This window comes from Phasianus colchicus, chromosome 6 (genome assembly GCF_987193195.1).
Source record: "Phasianus colchicus chromosome 6, bPhaCol1.hap1.1, whole genome shotgun sequence".
Classification (NCBI taxonomy): Eukaryota; Metazoa; Chordata; class Aves; order Galliformes; family Phasianidae; genus Phasianus; species Phasianus colchicus.
In genome coordinates, this window is record NC_143441.1 from 19,003,673 (window position 1) to 19,026,248 (window position 22,576).

Sequence of the window (22,576 nt, forward strand, 5' to 3'; positions counted from 1 at the left end):
GGAACTTAACATGGTTGATAATTTTTGTACTTTGTCCTCATTTTCAGTGCTGGAGAGAAGCAGTAAATGTTAAATGTTCATAGCGTTAGAGCATTCTTGACAAGGTTGGTAGGGGGATATGTTTATTGAGTACAGTGGTAAGCAGTGCATAAGGTTTTCAATTATCTCTGCTTTACTTAGCCTATTTCTTCCTGAATCAAACTAGCATATCTTGCACTGTCACGTAGCCTCAAGAAAATCATAAGCTAGAAACTGCATGAGCTTGTTCCCATCTTGCAGCAAATACATTGACGATTCCATGTCTACTAAATTAAGAGAATGTAACTTACTTATGATAGCTTTGTGGGTTTACTTTGCATTTTATATTTTAACTCATAGTATAAAAAAAGCTTTTAACTATCATGTGAATTACCAAGAGAATTCATTGTCATGATCCCCAGCTATTTATACTGTTTCTTATCCGTGACATTTTAATTCACTGCTGAATTTATACTTTGCATGTTTAAGTACTGTTAAGACATGAAAGTTGTAGGGTTAAATCTGTAGACAGTGCTTTAAAGCTCCTATGATAATTGTTCTTAGGTATGTATTCCTTTACTGTGGCTCTTGAGACAACTGTTTAATAGACAACATTTGAATAATACAAATGTGCGGTTGGTAAAAATGGATTAGGGTTTCAGGGTGGTACCAATGGGTGATATTTAATATTGAATGACATGTATTAAGACAAATGCTTTTATATATAATTTATTTGGCATTGTAAATGCATTTATCTTGTGAGATACAGACCCCCTGTTGCCACATGAAGTATTCTGGAAAGGTTCAGAGTAAATAAATAATAAAACCACTTTGATATACAATCTAACAATATTAAATATTAAGACTTTCACATGATTGATTTTAATACTTAATTAACTTATTTAAAGTCCAATGTAACTCTGTTTTTGTATTACAGATTAGACAGGCAGAAGTTAAAATGCAGGAAATGTTATTAAATGGGACAAAATTAATTGCATTTCATGATCTTCAGACTCGCTGGCTGTTAACCTGTCCATCAGTGCAGTGATCATGTTTGTTTTGTTCTGGATCCCAGCTGATGGTAATGTTAATCAGCTTTACCATGTCAGTCCGTTTTTATGTTTGCGTCATTCTATTTTAATGATACATAATCTGATACATTTTATAAAAGAAAACAAACTTGCTTTATGCTAGTCAAAGTTTGTCAAGTTGTGCATTTTTCTTCAGAGTTAGTAAATGTTCCTCCTGAAGCATGTTTCCTCAAAGTGTTAACAACCTGTGGAAGTTGGATGCCTGAGTAGCATTCCTGCAGGTTTTCATCGCAGCTGGTTTTAAACCAGGCAGCAGGTCTTTTGTATATAAATGGAGGTGGTTGCAGTGAAGGGTTGTAGATTCTGTAAGAGGTGGGCTCGGATGAGGGAGAGCAGAATTACTCCATGGATGCTCAGCACCCTCTCCTTCTCAGCCTTCTACTGAAAGCAAACCTGGGGTCTGGAATTGCTTCTAGAGTATTTGCAAGTCATCTGCACTCCATTGCTTTAAATATACACAATGCATTTTTATACTCCTAATATTTAATTTCATATCTACTGTAAAATGTTTTTTTTGTATTCTGTTCTCACTTCAGTGTGCTAACATGCTTGATTACTTCATAAGCGGCAAATGAGGGGCAGAATTATGAACCCTCATAACATGATGCTGTCAAACTCAACAAAACGTGCACAAGACCATTACGACATCAGACACTTGCTTTTCGTTTGGTCATTTTAATCAATTTGACTTCATAGGGCAGCTAATTTATCACTTAGCTAAACAAGTATTTCTTCTAGTTGTCGTCAATTTAAGTAATTAAAATGGTAAGCTTTGCTATATGGCATGAAATAAAGGCCCAAAGATAATTTGAAGAAGGTAGATGATACAGTCTAATAGAATGAATGCAGAGTATTGTTTAAATACTTTGCTACACTTCAGTAGTTTGCAGAAATGTCATATTCCAATAACACTGCTGGTACTGATATATACCCTTATATACTGATTTTAACCCTTAGCATATGCAGTGCTTGGTTCCTTCCACTGACATTGAACATTTGTTTGTTTCCTTTCTTCACAGATTAAAGTTTTTACTTTTTTGCTTAATTGTTTGGGGATCAGCAGATGACAGAAAACATGAGTGAGACAAGTTCTCAGGAATGTACCTTGTTAGTTTCAAGTAAGCCTGCAGACCTGACATTGTATCCTCTCAGCAATCTTAGTTTTCTTAAGAGTGTTTTCAAGTTGTACAGGAAGCTGATTTGGAGACCAAAATTGGAATTTGTGCAGTTTTCCTACCCCGATGCTAAGGACCTCTTCCAGCATGTGGTTTCTCTCCTTTCATTGCACCATAAGGGGAAGTGAAGAGAGAGCAAATGGGCATCAGAAGTGCTTCTGACTTCCCACTTCTGTTTTTCTGTTCAGTTACACCTTCTAAAATGCCATTCTCATTTTGTCCAAACAATATGAATATTTTTCACTACATATGAGTTTTTGTATGTTTTGGTTTATCTTGTCCACACAGTTTGATTAAATCATTTTAAATTTCTATGCAGAGATAGATGATAAAGGAAAACATTTCAGAGTTGGTTTAGTTTAGTTTGAAATTAAAATCATTCAGTAACTGTTTTTGAAACAAAGTGTGTTACCTATATTTGTTTCAGTAGTTATTGCAAATAAAGAGGTAAATTAAGGTCTTATGGCTTGAAATAAAGTACTGTGTTTATGTTCAGATTGTGAACATGATAGTTTTGAATTTATGGTTTTTTTTTACGATCAAGTAGTCATGTATTTTTCTCATCTGTTAACAAATAGTCTTGCAGCTTTAAAAAACAAACAAACAAAAATACCACTATGAAGTTTGGTTTTGTTATGAGCATTTCAACTTCTGATTGAACATTCATTATGATTAGTCTATTACATGAACATTTATTATAATCAAATCACAGAGGACTCTGCTGTTTTGTACTCTACTAGCTATAGTGTTATTGTTCTACGTTTGTGTAATACATGCTTTTGCCATGTTTTGCCCAGTCCCTGTCCAGATGACAAGTGCACCACTGACACTTCAGCTAAGATAGAAGCAAATCTCACACAGACTTTTGACTTAGTCTTGTGTTTCTAGCTAGCAAATAATTAATAGAACAGGTAGTTGATTTCTGTTATGCAGAAGGAGGTTGTTAGTAAGGTGGAAATAAATGTTAGTAAAGTTTTTCCTAATGGAAGTAGGCTGATATTTTATGCTATGCAATGGACTGAGGTGGAGATCATGTGGGAGCATATTATAAGCTGGTATCTCCACAGTCCTTTTTATATCCAGAAGATTTCCATGTTTGTGTCTTTAAGCCAATTTCATGGGATTTTGGGTTGTTTCTGTTGAAAACCTGCACTGATAAGTCACAGGTTTACCAACAAGGTGCCTTTTCTACTGTTGAAAACCAGACTGGGTTCATTCAGCGTGTACTGGTCAGTGAGGAGTTGACATGAGGTGCTGCCATAGGTGGAGGCATCCCATGGCGCCTGAGCTCTCGGGCCATGTGCTGGTTGCATCCAGAAGTACTGCAGGGCTTTCTCTGCTCTCACACTTAGAGAGAGGAGCCAAACACATCACTTATCTGCCTTAGGCTCGCGGGTGGGTTCATGTCTCCTTTCATTCCCCTAAACAAGGTAAATGTTTCATATGCAGCCCTAATTCTGTTTCTGTATATGTTAAAGAATAGTAGAATTCCCAGTGCTAGGAAGGGTGCCTGCTCTTCGTCTTTTTTAGCCCATCATGTTTGAAGAAAATTAGCAGGAATAGATAATATAGTCACTGTTAGCTTTGACTGAGAGTCTAGGTAGGCAGTATCAAGTCTTGTAAGCTAATTGAATTTTAGAGGATTTTAATAACATTTTTATTGTTTCACATTGAAAATGCTTTTAACTTACATCTTAGTTAATATGAGCAATATGTTATAGGCCATTATGAATCAACCACAAACCTGTAAAGAATTAATCTTTCTCAGAGTAAGATCCCGAGAGTAATCATAATTATTTAATAGTTTGCTTTGTTCTTTCTTAGAAGAGCTGAAAAGAACTTAAGTATGGAACTATAAAGGAAATTGCTTGGACTATCACTAAAGTTAATAGCGATACTTTTTTTAAACACTAATCAAATGTATCCATAAACAAACACAAGTAACTGATTAAATCACCGTTTGAGTATCAAAAGTAAATCTCTTTAGCTTTAAAATTGCTGTAACTGTCTGTAAAGTAAATTATGGCTCTTACATGTCATAAAGGCATGGTATTTGGAGAGTATTAAAAAAAAAAAAAGAGAGAGAGAGAGAGAGAAGAGAGAGAAAAAGAGAAGGTAGAAACAGAAAAGAAGAAAAAGGAGAACAAACTTACCAGAGCCAATTTCATACTGTATTACACATATAAGAAAATGGAAGTCCAAAGCACATTTTGTCTTAAAGAATTGGCTGCTAATAAGGAGATTTTAAGCCTGATTATCAATCTGATAAGCTAGTAGCATTGTGCCTTATTTAGATATGTTGTGAAGGACTATGACAACAAAAAGTTAAACAGTAGCAGAACAGTATAAATGAACCTTTGAGACTCATGCAATGGAAAGGCAGCAACAATGATACAGCAAAGACAACAGGAGAAGCCGCTAGAATTCCAACAGGAGCAAAGTTGTAAACATATTTTTCTACAATTTTTTCTTTAAATAAATAATCAACTTTTAATTCTTACAAGTTTTTCATTCATTTATCTAAAATATCAAGTAATTATAAACATCTGCCTGTATTATGTAGTCATAAGACTGCAGGCAAGCATTGAGATATTGTTTAAATGGCTAGAAAGTTTTTAAATGCTTCTCTCAGAGTTATTATTCATGTATTTTCTGTGATTATGGTTAATAAATCACATACAAAAGATGTGAAGTGTACTTACATTCATAATGTGTTTTTTGAGATCATCCAAAAACTTGTTAAAGGCCTTTCTGTATTTGTGGTGCATTTTCTCTAAGGCCATGATTATTTGATTGTAATAATTTGCCATAAATATGTACCACTGCAAATGCAGGCAGTCCTGCCTTCCCTCAGTTCCAAGCACCATCAGATAATGTTTTAGCTAAAAAGTTGCAAGAGATGATCATTCGTTTATTGTTAATAAACTGAAGTCATTAAGCATACATGGTCAGTGCCTTGTAGGAACCATAAGAAAAGCATAATTAGAGTGATTTTTTGAATTGGTAATTCACCAATCCTGAAACTATAGAAACATACCTCTTTGTATATTTCTTCTTAAATATAATTTTCTTGGAGTTAGAAATTTAAATACTGTAAACTAAGCAGCTACAGGAAATGATACTTAAAACTCAAGTGGCAGCCACAGGTCAGTGTTGCAGGTTAGATCCATCTCTTTCAAGCTGTTATTAAATTGCTATGTATGGACCAAAATGCTGTCTCGAAAAATGTATTCCTGCATTGTGATAATGCACTGGAAAGGTCATTTCTCTGTCTTACCTCTCTGACCATAACACCATCTGCTTCTCCCTTTTTATTGGCATCCTGTTTTTCATTGCAGCAAATATTAGCTTAAAATGTACTTCACATGAGCTTCTAACATCATTCTTGGTCATTTGTGTGTTATTGATTTGTATTCCATTCAGACTGTGATGATGAACTCGTATAACCCTCTTGCTGAGTTTTCATTGACCTGCTTTATCTCCTTTTGTTATTAATTTGGGGAAGAACTTCTTTATAAACATTAACTAATTAGCTGATTAAGTTTCTTCAAATGTTTCCTTAACATCACCTTGCTACAAAGCTAATAGAAATCTTGATTAAATTGAAATCATCATACCAATCAATATCTGAGGTTTCTAAAATATAAACTGGCCTGAGGTTTCTAAAATATAAATATGGTTAAAAGAAGAATGTTTTTCTAGGATGAGGTGTTCTGAATCCTGAAGGATGTGATGGTGGCTGTTACCTCAGCTTTGCTCTACAACCTTCATTGTCCCCGCAGCCTAGCATCAATTTTCTTTGTAGTAAGACTGAAAGATGACTTGAGAAAGCTAGAAAAGGAAGGAGAGAGACTCCTGCCCCAACTCAGTGTCCCTCAAAACAATATGTGCATTTTATTTGCGTGTGATTGTTGAGAGGTACTATAACAATTCTTTTGGACTTCAAATAACAAAGTATTTGAAGGGAAATGCCATTATTCTTTTACTTAACATCTAATGGTGATTTTCTACCTGGAAAGTAAGGAAAGATTTTTAAGTATTTTAAATTTTGAATTGTGTTATTAAAAAGTAGTTAAAGAAACACTAAGTGTTTGTTTCTTCTCTTCCTCCAGATAAATATCCTTCAGTGAAGATTATTGGCAATATGTATCAATCTGTATCTGAAACCAGCCACCCTTTGCAAACAGAGGAACAAGAAGTAGGCATTGATCCCTTGCAGAGTTACTTGAACAAAACAGAGGAAGGTGAGTTTTGTATTTCTGTGGGGATTTTTTATTTTAACTTTATACCTACAAACATAATGTGTCATGATAACTATACCTGTCATAATTTGTTTAATTTTCTCAATGAAGTTGACAAGGAAATATAAAGAACATTTCACAGAGTTTGTGTAGAACACTGTGATACTAATGAAAACCACGAAAAGTCAACTTTCAATTTCAGACAGAAACATTAGCCAAATTTTTAATGCTCTGTCATCCTTTTTTAATCATAAACCAAACACTGATTTCAGCATAAGAATATTGAAATAAAGCATGGCTTTGTGTTACTTTTTGAAAGATGGGCTCTTTCACATTTCTTCTGGTTCCAGGGTTTTTTCCCTCTTTATTTATTCAAACTGTGATAAAGTGAAATGCATTATTTTGGAAGAGTTTATAGAAATAAAAAGGGTGATTTTCATATTTTTTGTTTGACCTTCTTTTGGTAAGAATATTGTCATATATACTTATACTGTATATATATACATATATACTGAAAGTTGAGGTAGAATGAATAGACTCTTAACAGTAGAAGCTACTTTGTAACCCAAAGTAAATTAAGAAAATGCAGTATTTGGAAGACTTTAATGAACAGTGAGAGCAAAATACTTGCATAATGCAATGCATGTCTGCGCTGCTTGTCTTTTCTACTTATTTGCTAGTGGTGACAGTATAGTTGGTTCGAAGAAAGTGATAAGCTTAACAAGAAGCCAAGATCCTTGTCATGAAAACATTCCTCAAGTACTCAGTTATACACAATGGCACCTTAACTACCTGCAATTTTCCAGTTATTGAGCACATGTACCAGGAGGGCAAACTAAAAAATGTGTTTTAAATTACTCAGTTGAAACAACTTTGTCACATTTCTTAAGTCCCTCACCCATATCAACCATTCTCTGTAGGTGTATCTGTCTATAAATCTTCTGTTTACTAGTGCTTATTAAGAAAGCTATGTCAAGATTTGCTTAGTCAGTTTTACTACTTCAGTTTAGAAAAAGCCAGTGTGTTGCTTTAAAATACATAGGTAAAACTTCATTGCTCCTTTGAGGGTTTTTTGTTTGTTTGTTTGTTTGTTTTTTCTTCATGGCTTTATAAAGCTTTTTCAGTATCAAAAAGTTAGAATGAACATCTAGGGGATAGTATTTCAAAACCTGACAATTAAATGAAATAGCTTTTTCAGGTCAGTGTTCTTTCTCTGTTATATTTGACATCTTAACAATATAAAGCCATTTTGGTTTGATAAAACTAAAAGCATTGTTATAAGTATTTCTAGATACTTGAAAATAATCCATTGCAATAACCTAAAATAATAACCGTTTTCCTGAGGAAGTATAGTTTGCTTCTGCTTTACACCAATCAAGAAAGATGAGCTTTTTCTTCTGATTTTTTTCCCTGAAAATATTGGAAATTCTCTCAACTCTATTTCAAGGAAAATCAGGATTTTTATCCTGTTAAAAAGCACAGTAAATTAATTTTAGCCTTTATTGTGCCCAGAAATGATTAGTTACCTTGACTGAAAAGGTTTCTTGTTTTTACCCCAACCTTAACATTTCTATGACATACGAAGTTATTGGTATTGAATTGATGTTTAAAAGTGCCATTAATTCATTTACCCCAAATGTTCATTAACAATGTAAATGTATGCTGATGTTCTATGAGACAAGGAAGTGACTAATGACTCTTCGCACTAACAACACTTAAAATGAATAGAAACTTTAGATAGCTAATCTTGAAGTAATCAAGACCCTCATTCAGCTTGGCATCTCTGTATGCTCTAAAACAGCTGTCAACTGTTAAAAATATATACACAACACCACATACGCACATGCAAAGATAAAGATATGTAAATACATGGTTCCCCAAGTCATAAAGGTTACCAACTATGGTACATTTTTGATGTTCTATCTATGTAAATATTTTATATAAAGCATCCATTTCATCTTCGTTTTTGTGATTTTTTTTTTTTTTACTGTGAGACTCATACTGCATTTTAATTTGAAACTTTATATATCCAAACCAAATATTTGAAGTTTAAATATTTAATTTTAAATAAAACATATATTTAGGCAGTGTTACGTCTTTGAGCATCAAAGTATAGCGTCATTTTTGTCCATCTGGCCTGGTTACAAGTTCAGAATAAGGAAGTAATCAGTGTTTTGCAAATGAAGTATCTAACCGTTGAAACAAAATAATTAATAGTTAGGAGATGGATAGAGAATTGTCTCAATTCATATTGTGATATATATGCACAGCCTTTCTTCCTTCTGCGTATGCATTTTCTAACAGTAGCTCTGCAGCGATTAGAAAATTGTATGAATCCTCATCTCATTGAAGAAAAATGTGAAGTCCCACTTAAAAATACTGTAGCATACTATGAGGATGGGGAAGATGCAGCCCATTCTTTAATACAAAAAAGACCTTGCATAATTGAAGTTGCTTGAATTTAGTAAAGGATTCTAGTGTGTGAAAGCTGTGTTTAAGCAAACACACTATTGCTTTAGTTAGGAAAAAATTGATCAATGTTCTATATAATATTACGAAATGCCAGGACATGTTAATTGTTTCTTTTTTTCTGAAGCTGAGCTGAGTGCTTAAAGGATTACCTTGGAGACAAAGTTATAGAAGTCTTCACTGGGATGAGGTAATAAAGCACACCACTGTTAAGTACATTGAAAATAAGTACATAATAATAGAGCTAGTCTGACTTGCTAATGCATGCGGAGGACTGTGTTTTTAGTGTTTGTAGCTGATACTGAAATGTAGTACCGGGAGATATAATGTCCAGTTGAAATTGTCTCCCAAAGCACTCATAGAAAGGAAACCTTGGAAATTTGTGGATTGCTGTTAAATATAACTGGCTGGAAAACAATATGCATAGATTAGGTTTTATTCATTTACTGTCAGCGAGGAAGAATATGGTGGATGGGGTTCTGGAAAGATGTTTATTTAGTCTAGTAGTACTTGGTGCTTTTATTAAAATTTCTGTGAAGTTACAGAGAGAAAACGTGTTTTATTAAAGATATGGCTGTTGGCACAGTGAAGGGCTAACAGAATTCAAACTATTTTTGAGATTTTAGATAAGTGCCCTGTGAATAATAAGACATAGTTCAGTAAGAAGATTTAATGTTGCAAATGCAACATTGAAGATAGTCAGTTGTTTGTCTCAACAAATAAAACTAGAACACAATAGATGAGGTAAATTTAGAGAACGATCCGGGTATTCACATAAAGGTTTTGTTTAACTGTGGCTCTTCAAATGTTGAGTTACAGCAAATAATGAGAATGTGCTTGTTTGCAAATTTACAAAGTCAGAATAGGCCACAAACTAGATTTCTAGTTAACATCAAAATTTTTCTTATTCTCCTGCAATACTTAAATATTTTTTTAAAAAAGGATATATAATTTCAATTTTTTTTTTCTGATGGTTGATTTAGTCTATATTGCTTTTGTTATTTTTTCAATATAAACAAATGCACGTTCATTGGATATATTCAATCACATACACTTTTAAATAAAAGTTTTAATAACTAGCAAAAATTATGAGAGTGGGATTCTCATTTTTGTAGTCTTACAATTCAAATGGCATTTTTAAATAATTTTAGCAACATTTTATTTCGGTTTATAACTTTTGGATCTTAGTGTATTGTCATTTACGTGCTTGTACCTATACCTTTTTCCTTACTTTTGACTATAATAAGTAGATGCTATCTTAATACGTTTTGTGTTCAAAAAGTTTCCATGATGTTGTTCATTTTATTCATTTCATTTTGTATGATTCTAGTCATCTTCATCAAAACAATATGGTGAATCTTATCTTTTTTGTATCCAGCAGACACCATAAGCATTGAATATAGGAAAGGAAATTTCAGAAACTTTACTCTTTTACTTTATCTTTCTGTGCTACATCTAACAAACACTTTGTCCATTTCCAAATGCTTCAGGTTTATATTACATTTGAACAGATTAATTAGGGTAACTTTCTGAGCTGCAGTAAATTTTTACTCAAAGTTATAGAACTCTCCACATTCTGACACAAGTTTTGAGGAATGTAGTAGGTAGTATTCCCATTTCATTCATGTAATAGGAAGGTTGATCCTCTAAGGACAGACTGGAACAATGCGTTTAACACTCTTCAATTTAATTTGCTCAATATCACAATTAATACAATTAAGGTCACTTGAAACTATTAACGAATTGGGTAATTTACTTTAACAATGTCAGTGTGTTCTCACAATTACATTTGCTTTAATTAGTGTACAAGCTACTATTTAATAGCATACTTCAGATAGAAAAATGTAATGTGTTCTTTGTTCTTAGTAGAAGAAAAGGGGAAACCTTTAATGGGTAGAGTGTTTTGGATTTGCTATTCGGGGGGTATATTTCTTGTCTAACAGCTTTAACTGGAGGTGAGAACAGAGAAGGATGGCATAGCTGGAAGGATAAAGATAACTATTAAAGTGTACAATTGATATTAATCTAGTTGAAATAGATCAGTTGCTCACCTCACACTTACCATTGCATCCCTTGTGATTCTCAAGGCTGTCATGAAAAAAAGTGAGATAGATAGTAGAATAACATTCATGTTTCCATTTTGACCTTATTCTGTGAGTTTCCATTTCTCCTTTTGGAAGAATTTTGCTGTTCTAGTATAGACCTCATTACCTTGATCACTACAGAGTGTTGCTGTATAGAACTATACCTTACATCATAGTTTGAACAACTTGATTTATGCCATGTTATATGGAAAATATGCAAAAAGCAGAAGGAAAGGAAGTAACAAAATAAATGTTCATCTTCAGAGCACTAAATAAAGAGGCACATGCTGTCAATAATTTCCCCAAATTTTAAGTATGATTCACATGGGGACTATTTTGATCTCAGATACATCCTTTTACAATCATTTTGGTGTTAAGACAGTTACTGGTGGCAGAAAATTATTGTCTCCTATTCAGTCAATATCTATTCAGTCTTATTATTTTCTGCCCTTAAAATCCTCCTCAGTTTGCCCTGTATGGCATTCATCCACATCTGTATTTTGAGAGATCACCTCAGTGATTACACGTATAAAAAACAACCACAGAGGTCCAGACCTCTCTGTGTGAGAAGTGCTTTCCTAGGTGAAAGCAACCGAGAAAACAAATACAGTGAGTATTTGAAGCTTTATTAGTTTTATATCAAATATTTCTCTACAATGTGTTGTATGACATCATGTGTGTCACATAATGTATATTCTTTCATCTTCTCTCCAGGGAAGGAAATGTATGTGGGGTATAGCATTGTTTTTAAGAGGCTTCACTGTGCCCTAGCAGCACAGCTCTTCCTAGTGCTCATCATTCAGAGCTGTTGGGGCTTTTCCACCCATGCTCTGCTTTTCCATCGCAGGCACAGTGTAAAGATTGGAGGTGTGCTGGAGAGAAAATTACCATCTTTGGTTTGCTTTGTATTTTATGAATGAAAACAAGAAGGTTGTTACATCTTCAAGAACCATATGCTAACATAACAAGCATTTTAATATTAATTTACTAATAACAACTACTGTTTAGTTTGCTTTTAATTGAGCAGCAACAGGATTGTAGTGACAGAGGCTGTTGAAGCTACACAGTATATCCTGAGTCAACTCAGTCTGTCACTAGCTCCTTCCGTAAGGATCTTCATTTTCTCTTCAGGATTTAGTTATATTGTAGAGTTCTCAGTAATCAGAGGTAGACTGTGTGTGTGCCCTAAGTGGTGTGTGTCAAACACAGCTTCAGAGTAGAAGTCCTTGAACTGAAGTTCTTTCAATGCCTGTTGGTCCAGAGTGGTCCAGCTACATGAATTCCAGTTTTGAAATAATAATGTGTTATACATAATCAGTAGAAGCACTGTGTGGGGAATCTGTGTTCAGTGGTTTATAAGATATACAAAAAGACCTTTTGGTGGTAGGCAGAGTCTGTAGAAGAAGAATAAATCTAAACTGATCATTTTGAAAGTTCTCCTCAGCATCACTGCACAGAAAGTAAGGCCTGCTTCACAAGTAACACTGGGAATCCTCCTCTGTTCGGTCTTGTCAGCTGGGGGCTTCCAGTTCTTTCCAGATGCAGGCCTGCCCAAATACTGGAATAAATTACTTATCAGTCTCATCATTCTCTCAACTCCTCATGTCCTTACTTAGGGAAATGCTGGTTTCAGTGTTTCTTTTTGTTCTTTTCCTAGCTTCTCCCAAATCCAGGTTAAAGCTCATCTAGCTGGCTCTCATCTTGTTTCCTATTATATCTGTAATACAACATATGTGCTGTAAAAACAAATGGTGCAAGTTGAATGAAAAAGAAAGATTTTTTAACTAAATTTGATATGCTGATTGAAGCTTAAAATACCAAGCAGAAAATTCCATTTTAACTGTAGTAAGCTCCTGACATCCATACAGAAGAATCTTTTTGATAAAAACTTTATAAATTTAATGTGAAACCTACATCATTATTAAAAGTTATACAGAAGTCAATGGTGAGAATGAAATCATTCTTTGAATATTTTACTCAGATTTGATGTAAAAATATAGTCTGAAGGCTAATATATGTAAACACTTGAGATATTAAGTGTTTGATGCATTGATCAGATTATGTTAAGTGGCTATATCTCTTACACATGCAAAAGGCAGATTTTCTTAATTTAAAAAAATTGAACTGTACAAGCTTGATTTTCTTTGTGTATGTATAAAAAAAGGCTAGTAAATCAGAATTCTAGCTGAGGCCAGCATGATTGGTACAGGATAATAATTAAGTGTTTGTGTTCCCTTCTGTCCTTTCATATAGAAGATTGTAATTTACAAAGCTGTTTGTAAATTGTATGCAGCTAGCTGATATTACATACTCCTGTATCTGAGATTAAGTGTATGTTTAAACATTTTGAAAGAGTTAAACTGCCACAGATTTGATTGCATTAGAAACTGATTGCTCTATATAACAGAAATCTGTCAGCATAGATAGAATCTTTCCTACCTTTTGTATTTGTGGATGTTTGTAAAAATCTGGAATTCCTTATTTTAAAAATTAAAAAGTTTGACATGCTTTTATTTAAGTGATATCACCAAATGATTCTGCACAGCTTCAGTTTTAGGCTTCTTATTAGCTTGTGAGCCTTATTCTTCATCCACCTTGAATGCCCCTGTCGTCCTCTGTGCACATGCAGAGCTCAGAGGTGTGGAAGGGGAGAGGAATAAATGTACCATCGTACCAAATAATTTTGTACTACTTAAAATAAGTTAAATGTGTATTATTTATTGACAATCTGGCCTTTTAACAAAGAAAAATAGGCCTACGGTTAGGTTGCCACTGCTACAAACTAAACAGCTGATACTTTAATGAACAACATACTGAGGGCCATCCAGGACATAAGGCAAATTAAGCAGGTTACAAACTGCATATCTTCTGTTTAGATATAGGAGATCTCCCCAGCTCTGACAATTAGCTCTACTGATCAGGCAAGCAGACAGACAGAAACAGAAGGAGGCCATTTGTATCAATTTGAGGAACAGAGCTAGTAATGAAGTAAAATATTCCTACCAGATATTTTCAACTCTGCTTTGGAACCGATATTTCTAACTGCTAGTTTCATCTTAAGAATAACAAATAAATAAATATGTGCTGCTTAACAAAAGCATATTTTCTCTTGTTTACAAATTGAGAGCAAAGGAATAATAATACTTCTAACCCACAGGGTTTTTAAAAAAGGAGAAAACATTTTCTGGACATACAAACAAATATGGATCTTGGTAACCTGACAGCTTTGTTTAAACGTTGAATTTGAGTTTCCTTTCATGAAAATCTTTTCAAAGTACAGCAATTCAGCTGTGAAAACCTGAATACATTAATGATGACAAAGAACCTCTGGAATGAGCCAACATTTGTTTTTGTTCTTTTACAACATTTCCTGATGAATTGCACATACAAAAAGTGTTGCAGGTTATTTTAATTTTCCTTTCTTACTTTGATAATAAATGTCTCCACTGTTTACCTTTTCAGTTAAAGTACCTTATTATTACTAATCAGCTTTAATTATTTATAACAAAATGACTGTGAAAGATTTTTCTTTGATGTAGAAAAAGTCAGGGACCTGATCCTGATCCTATTAAAATTAATGGCAGGGTTCCAAATGACAGTAAAGGCAACAAGCCTGAGTGCCCTTATTGCTTAGGTGAAGCAATAATTCAGCCTGTGATACTGAATTTAGATTCAGTATTTGGATTTCCTTAGTTTTGGGAGTGTCCAGATTTCAAGCATTTGGTCTTATGATTTGACTGCTCAGAAGCAAGGTTGCATATGACTGTTAAAGCCCCGATCTTTGTTTTGCACATCAGATAAGAATGAAAAAAAAAAAAAAAAAAAAAAAAAGGATAAATATACAGGATTGTTGGAGACTGTCACATATCTAAAACAGAGAGAATGAGAGAAATGTGCAGAGACTTACTTTTTTTTTCCAGTCAACAAAGTAGCAAACCAAGCTACTCTAAAACAATAGAACCACGTAGATGTGGCCTTGAGGGTCATGGTTTGGTGGGCATGGTGGGCTTGGGTTGACAGTTGGACTTGGTGATCATAGAGGTCTTTTCTAACCTTTATGATTCTATGATTTTAAATTATATTGAATATGAAGTGAGATGGATCAGATGCCTGTATGTGAGCTGATGTTTAACTCATTTTATATAAGTGAACTAGATTTGGGTTTTGTTTCTAAATATTAGAAGCCTAAGATTTATATCTGTGTATATATACACACACACGCTGAAAAAAAATTGAACACTTCTGTCAGAGTCTAGAATACATTTTAGTTATTCATGAGTATCCCTGTTCAGCTTTTTCATCATGTAAGAAGTTTGGGTCACTGCAACAGTAATCATGTGACTATAATGTTTCAAGTGCAGCACAGGTGACACAAACGGATATAGCAAAATAGATTTATTTTTACTATTTGTGACAATCACAGTCTTATGATGCAATTTATGCCCCATAGCTTGATCTGTTTATAAAGAGCAGTGGAATTTTAGGTTTTCTTTTGCATCTCTATGCTTATTTTATCTTGTTAGAAGCCATCTCATACCAAAGAAGCTAAGAAATTAATTATCATATCCATATGTATAATAATAACAATATATTCTCATACAATCAGAAATCTGAAATAGGCAAAATGATAGGCCTGATTCATACATGAAGTCAGGTTCGGAAACTGAACCCAGATCATTCAAGGTTCAGAGAGCTACTTCAGTGACCATGCTGTTCTTTGTTTCATGCTTTCTTTGAGTCAGGTAGCTAATTCACTGAAAAAAATCATGAATTTGGTACATATCAGAGTACACCCACAACATTTTCATGTTTTGTACACAAACTCACAATAAATATGTACCTGTCAGTCTTCATGAATTTCAGCTAAAAGCATTTTTTGGTAACTGTCATGTGGAAAATATTTTCAAAGAAGTAGATCAGTGTCACCTTTTCAGTATTGTAAGTTATCAAATAAAGTTAAAATATTTTAAACGTGTTAAACTATTCTCTAAACTTTGGTAAACCATAGCAAAATATGCATGTATATATATGAGTGTTACCATTAAAACATGTTTTGGCCACAAGTTTAAGGAATGCTGCTCTAGCTTGGTGAAATAGTTATCAAGGTTCATTTGGTTTTATATCATGATTTTCTATCTTGGCACTGCTAGCTCCTCTCTTAAAAAGAGTCAAAATACTAGAATTTCCTAAGAAAATTTCCAAAGTAAGCACTGCATTCTGCTCTTATTGTTTCATTCTGCCATTAGGTACTGTGGGCATTGGCATACGGTGTTGGCTTGACGTACCACTCAATGTCAATCAGTTAACACAGTGCTAGCTTCATGTTTCCCCTCCTCTTGAGGTAAATGGAATACCTATGTCTTTGATATTTATTGGAACGTAGGTGGGAAGGTTAAAAATCAAATTTAAATTCTGTAAAATATAACGGCCACTTAAATTTAAAAAAATTGCTCTAATTTTCTTCTTTTAAATATCTTAAGTCTGTACAAATAGCTGGTAGTTAAATGCTTCTGCTTGAATACTGGAGTGAAAAGCAATAATATATAAACTGGGATAGGAAGTCTGCACTCAAATTTTTTAGCAAGTCCCAGCCTGTTCAGTGCAAATGGGACCACATAACCAAAATGCTATCAATAGCCCTTTGTGATAAATTTATCCACTAAAATTTGGATATTTCATTACAAATTAATGTTCTTGGTCTTCCTAGAAGTTAAAAGGCACAGACTTCATCCAGATAAAGCTTTTATGGTGGTGATAATTCTTTTCTTCTGAGAAACTGGATTTATAATGGAATCAATGATTAACCTTAGGAAATATGAACTGTATGGTGTTTCAGTGCTAAGTGCAATTGAAAGAGTAGAGTTCTCATGTAAGACACTTGATGCTATAATTTTGATAATGTGAAAACATCTGAGTTTCCTTATGCATACTTTCTGTGTGTAAGCCATAGTATTTAAAGGCACCGTCATTGCTTTTGTTTACTTTTCATCTGAAATATTTAAAGGATGGAGCAATGGCACTAAATCTGTCCATTAGTGGACATTTCTAGTTTGCACACAAATGAATTTTCATCAAATTTGATTTGATGACTGGTGGCCAGAGCACATGCTATCTTAATGGAAAAGGGAAGCAAATTGAGAAATAGGACCACCTCCAAACTTCTATGACCTAGTATTAACTCACTCTTTATGAAGTGCAAAAGAAAATACTGCTTTGCAAATGCATACAAGACTCCATTCTGAATTATCACAGCAAAATGTCCACAGAATTATCACAGAAGGACAGAACTGTGGCGGTTGGAAGGGACCTTGAGAGATCAAGTCCAACCCCCCTGCTAAAGCAGGTTCCCTGCAATAGGTTGCACAGGTAGTCATCAAGACAGGTCTTGAATATCTTCATAGAAGGAGACTCCACAACTTCTCTGAGCAATCCAAATGAGCTACAGTAAGAGATTTCATTGCCATTTCATTGGGATTTCCCATTTCATTGGGGAATTTTGTGGTATTGATTCTTGGTATTCTAAAAATAATGCTCATGCAGATTAGTTTGGTTCTTTTACTTATTTGAATAGAAAAAAAGTGATGTAAGTCAGATATTGTACAGTGGAAGATTCCAGTTCTGTTTTGGGATTCTTCTGACTAACCAGTCAGAACTTTTATTTTCAGCATTCTGGAATTAAAATTGAAGGTTTTCAGCATGATTAATATATTTTATAAATTTAGATTTAAGATGAAGACATGACAGTTTCAGCTTTGGCATTTGCATAAACTAAAGTTATACCATTGTAACTGCTTCATCAAGAGAATGTTTCTTTAAAGAAGTTGCTTTGTAGTGTACTTCTATCAGTAAAGTAAAGTAAAGAAGTAAATTTCTAATTTGGAAAAATACCATATAAAGCCTGTATTAAGTGCTCCATGACTCCTTCTCATTTACTAAATTTCTTCAGGGGAAAAAAAAAAAAAAAAAAAAAAAGGTCTGCAGCAGATTTTTCATTTAAGAATTAATACCTTTGTGATACTACTGATACTACAAGTCCTCTAGACAAAACAAATTTAGGAAGATACTTGCAAGTTTTCTTCTATTTCTTGTTCATAACCATCAGTTTAAATTTCAGAATGATATGGAAAAGTAACCCTGCATTTGGTTTCTGACTTTAACATTACTTATCTAAGTACAATTTTCTGTTTTTGCACATTAATCTATTTCTTGCTAAAGCTGTAGCTCGGAGGAACAGCTTTGAAACTTTTGAACCTTTTTTTTTTTTTTTTTGTAAATTAATATATAAAGTTGAATATAAGTTGGATATTCTACTAATTGTGAAAACTGCTAACCATAAAATACATAAAAATTTGAGGATGCTGAGTTGATTGTCAACTATACAAAACTTGCTCTAAAAGTAACGCCTCCTATTTATTTCCATGGAAACTACAACATATTCATAGAGAACAATAGCATTATTTGATTGTGCAAATTCTCAGCTACAGATCAGCGTTCTCACATCCACTGTTTGGTCATCTATAAACATTCAGCAAGTGTTGGTGAATATCAATGGGTGCCATTTTTTCCACATGAAGGAATTCAGTTCCACACCTTTGCTTCATGTGCACTTTCACATCAGATGTCATTCTGTTAGGCTGCCCTTCTGCTGCCATCTGCCACAAGTCAACAACATATAACAGAATATTGGTGGGAATGTTCAACCTCTACTGCCGTACCACCAACATCCACATCGTGGGCCAATGTAATAAAATAGGAGGCATTACTTTTAGAGCAGCCCTCTTATATAAGAAAGTGGCAGTAAATATTTACAACAGTACTGAATCTTAAGATAGAAAGTGTTGACATCTGAAAATCATGTAATAAATTACATGCACTTAGTGGTGGTTTATTCTAGCATAAGGAGCCTCTCACACTGTGGACCCTACAGTAGCACAGATAGTGTCAAATTTCCCAAAATTTTGATGTTTTTCAATTTGGGAGCTTTCTGTAATGACACTGAGTCTTTGCTGCAAGAAAAGAGGACAGCAATTACACTCATACTTTATTGATTTGATTCCGCCAACCTACAATCTTCCTTGGAAAATAGGCATAATTAGTAATGATTAGAAATATTATTAAACCCACTTTTAAAGTATAATAGAAACTTGAAGGGTAGTTGAGACACTGGAGGTCTGCCATGAATCATTGCAAAGAGAACAGAATTATACCAAAGCCATGTTCAGATAACTGCCAAAGCCCTTACTGGCTTACCACCTTATTTACTCTTGATGAGTCGGCCCAAGCTACTATAAGAAAGTTTGCCCATCTTGTTAATTCTTCCTCTGTTTAAGTCTTTGACCCTTGAGTTTATAAATTGACACCATTTTGTGCCAGAAGTGATGAATCCAATTTGGGACATGTTAACTTGTTTTAGTGGTTCTCATTACCAGTTGCTACTAAGTCTAAATCTTATTTCTGTTTTAATGAAGTTAAAGAAAAGCAAAATTTGAGAGTGTCAGATTGAGTTTGATTTTTTCCTTTTTCAGACCATATATCAGTGCTCCAAAGGCCTGTCTTGTGGCTGGTTCAAACAAAATAGAAACGTATAAACATGTAAAAGATCACATTCTGAGAAATATCAACTAAATTCAGGCAAAATTCTTTTCATTTGATGTTTACAAATAGCACTTTTTAAACTTTGCCTAGAGGTAGGGAGGGAGGAGGGTTTCAAAAAATGAGATGTTTAAGTAAAATGACTACAAAAGGATGTAATCTTCCATTTTAGCGTATTTCTTCTTCTGAATAAGTTATGCTCTAATAAAAATTAAAGAGCAAGTTACATTTCGAAGATCAGGTCATCGTAATTCATTGACATTAGGCCACATAACTGAATAATGTCTTACTTCAGTGAAATACATCAAATGAGATCAACAATTATGACTCATAAACATGCCTCGCAGGCATAAAGCAGCAGGGAATTAGCATGTGAGGCTGATAAATATGCATGTAAATAAGCTCCCAAAGGAATAACATGGGTTTGATTGATAGGTTTAGAATTGGAACATATGTAAACCCCTTTATTCCTCATTCTGGTGTAGCTAAGTAAAGATGCGTTTTACTTGTTAAAAGTTTCAATAACTTTGTAAATCTTAATGCCACATCTGCTTTTGTGTGTGCAGGCACGTGTGGGTGTCACTTGTGAGATTGATTGAATTGTCTACAGGGTAGATGCCCTCACTTGAATTGTAGTGTCTGTGTATGTATACTGTAGTGTTTGTGTATGTGAATGCACATATATGAGTATTTGAATACTACGTTCTAGGTGGAGTGGAGCAAAACATTATTTGAGGATTATGATCAGAACGTATAACTTTTGAAGCTTGTTTTGTAAGTAAAAAATTGAGTTGTGAGTTTTGGCATATTCACCAGTATATTTATTTTTGCAAATCCTTTCTGCATTGAAGGTAATTACTGTTTATATCACAGAAAGTTCTTCTAGTGCTGCCGTTTAAAAGTCTGGCAGGGATTCTTTATTTACTTCCATTTTTGTTGGCGTCTTGCAGCTTGAACTCTTATCTACAACTTCAAAGTACCTATCACAGCAGTATCTTTATGTTTGATCAGCTCAAGTGTTTATGCTGTGCAGAGATTTACATCTGTATTGTTAGAAGTGTATATAACATACTTTGTGTTTATAAAACATTAATACTTTGGTTTGCCAAATATAGACCAATTGGTTGCCATGTCATGTGACCTAGCGTACATCTGCTTTATTACCATTCCCTGCTATTAGGCAGTAGAAACTTTTCCAACTGATGCACTCACACTGATGTTACATCATAATATAATTATGCTAAAGTAATCTTAGAGCAGTGGCATGTGATATGGAAATATATTTTCAATATTATGAGGTATGTACAGACTGTAGATTTTAGTTGGGTATGTTTTATAGCTAAAATAGTCATTCTGAGGAATTTAAGATGAGGCTGCTACCAGAGATTATCATTGTTCACATGTGAAAAACTCTGTTCTCTAATACTTGTCTTTTGCTTAGATGTACCTTTCTGTGGAAATAAAGGTTGAGCAAAAAGACTTTCAGCTGTTCACATTTATAGAGTAGTAGGGAATATATTTTCCAGTTCCGATCAGTAAATTCAGGAGCTACTGTTTAGATCTGAAAACTGGCTCATTTTGCTGCTTAAAAATAAAAATAAAAAATAAAATTGTAGCACTTAGAAACATCAGAATCAATTCTAGTGTGGGTTCTCATGAAGCAATTTATAGCTACCCTGTAAAATTTATATAGGAAACACTCCAACAGCATAAACTGCTTAACCCAGAATGTTAACAGGCTGTGACATCAAGAAAAAATGAGTCCTGTGTACAGCCATGGGGAGGGGGGCAGCAGGGAGAGATTTTGTGCAACAGAGATGAATAAGCAGATTGCTGTCTGGAACTCTGATGGACCATGTTTCTAGCTGTGTAGCACTGTCCTTTTTCACAGAGGATGCCTAGATATCTCTTGAGCCAACAGAAATAAAAAATATAACACTTTTTTTTTTTCTTTTTTTTTTCCCCCCCTAACAATGTGCCCTTTTTACACTCAGGACCTTGACAGACTGTCATTCAGTTTCCACTCCCCATGAGGAATGTCCTTGAATGGCTCAAGAAAAGCCAGAAAATTGTTACTACGTATTTTTCATTCACCTCTAGAATTTTCCACATTTTATCCAACATGTGTGAAGCCACTGGGAAATATGGTTAAATGAGTTAAGCAGACATCACCCATCTGTGCATCTTAGGGAAAATAAAAACAGTGCTGTCCCTTGGAAATCTTTCTTGGTACATAACCAAAATCCAACGAAAAGCCACCAGTTTGAAGCTAAACCTAGGCAAGGCTCTTGTAGGAAGGAAGGGAGAAGCACTTTGAATAAAGTCTGCTTCTTCTACCTCACCCCCAGTCTTCCTGGTGTGTTGCCTTTCATAATGCAAGGTGGTCCTGGCATCTGGGCTCTTTTGGAATTCCTGAAGCTATTGGGCACACAAGAAAACACACCTACAGATCCTACCTACTTCAGCCATTGTTAAAAATCTGGCATTCAGCCTCAGCTCTGAATTTTAGTCAACACACAAGCAAAAACTACCTTATTGTAGGGCTTTGCCCTCTTTGTGCAAGTGTTATATAATTCTAGATAGAAGGCATCTTAAGAACTATACATTTCCAAAAGTCTTGAGCCACCCATTTATATTGTTCATTGCTATCCTTTCTACTACTAAAGTGATTGGTAATTTGTATCTCTCAAACAGTTCCCGCTTGGATTTCTCATGTACTGAAAAGTCAGATGCCTGACATTACTGTGTAAAGTTAAGTGCTTGGGGTTAATGAATGGCATTAAATTTTATGAGGTCATGTCCAGTAGATGTTAAAAGAAGCTTAAGGGAACTTTATCACTGATAGAAATTAACAGTTGGCATGAAAGAATGCCTGAGGGAATTCAGTTCTAAGCAAAAATAAAATT

The 22,576-nt window shown here is 34.2% G+C and overlaps 1 protein-coding gene across 5 annotated transcripts in view; it reads left to right on the forward strand.

Moving 5' to 3' along the window:
* TBC1D5 (TBC1 domain family member 5) overlaps positions 1-22,576 on the forward strand; it is a 299,398-nt gene that overhangs the window by 115,560 nt on the left and 161,262 nt on the right. For all 5 annotated transcript variants that reach the window (XM_090142592.1, XM_090142593.1, XM_090142594.1 and 2 more), the window contains one exon: positions 6,397-6,528. In XM_090142592.1, the coding sequence (XP_089998718.1) occupies positions 6,397-6,528 (132 nt within the window). The remainder of the gene's footprint in view (positions 1-6,396; positions 6,529-22,576) is intronic.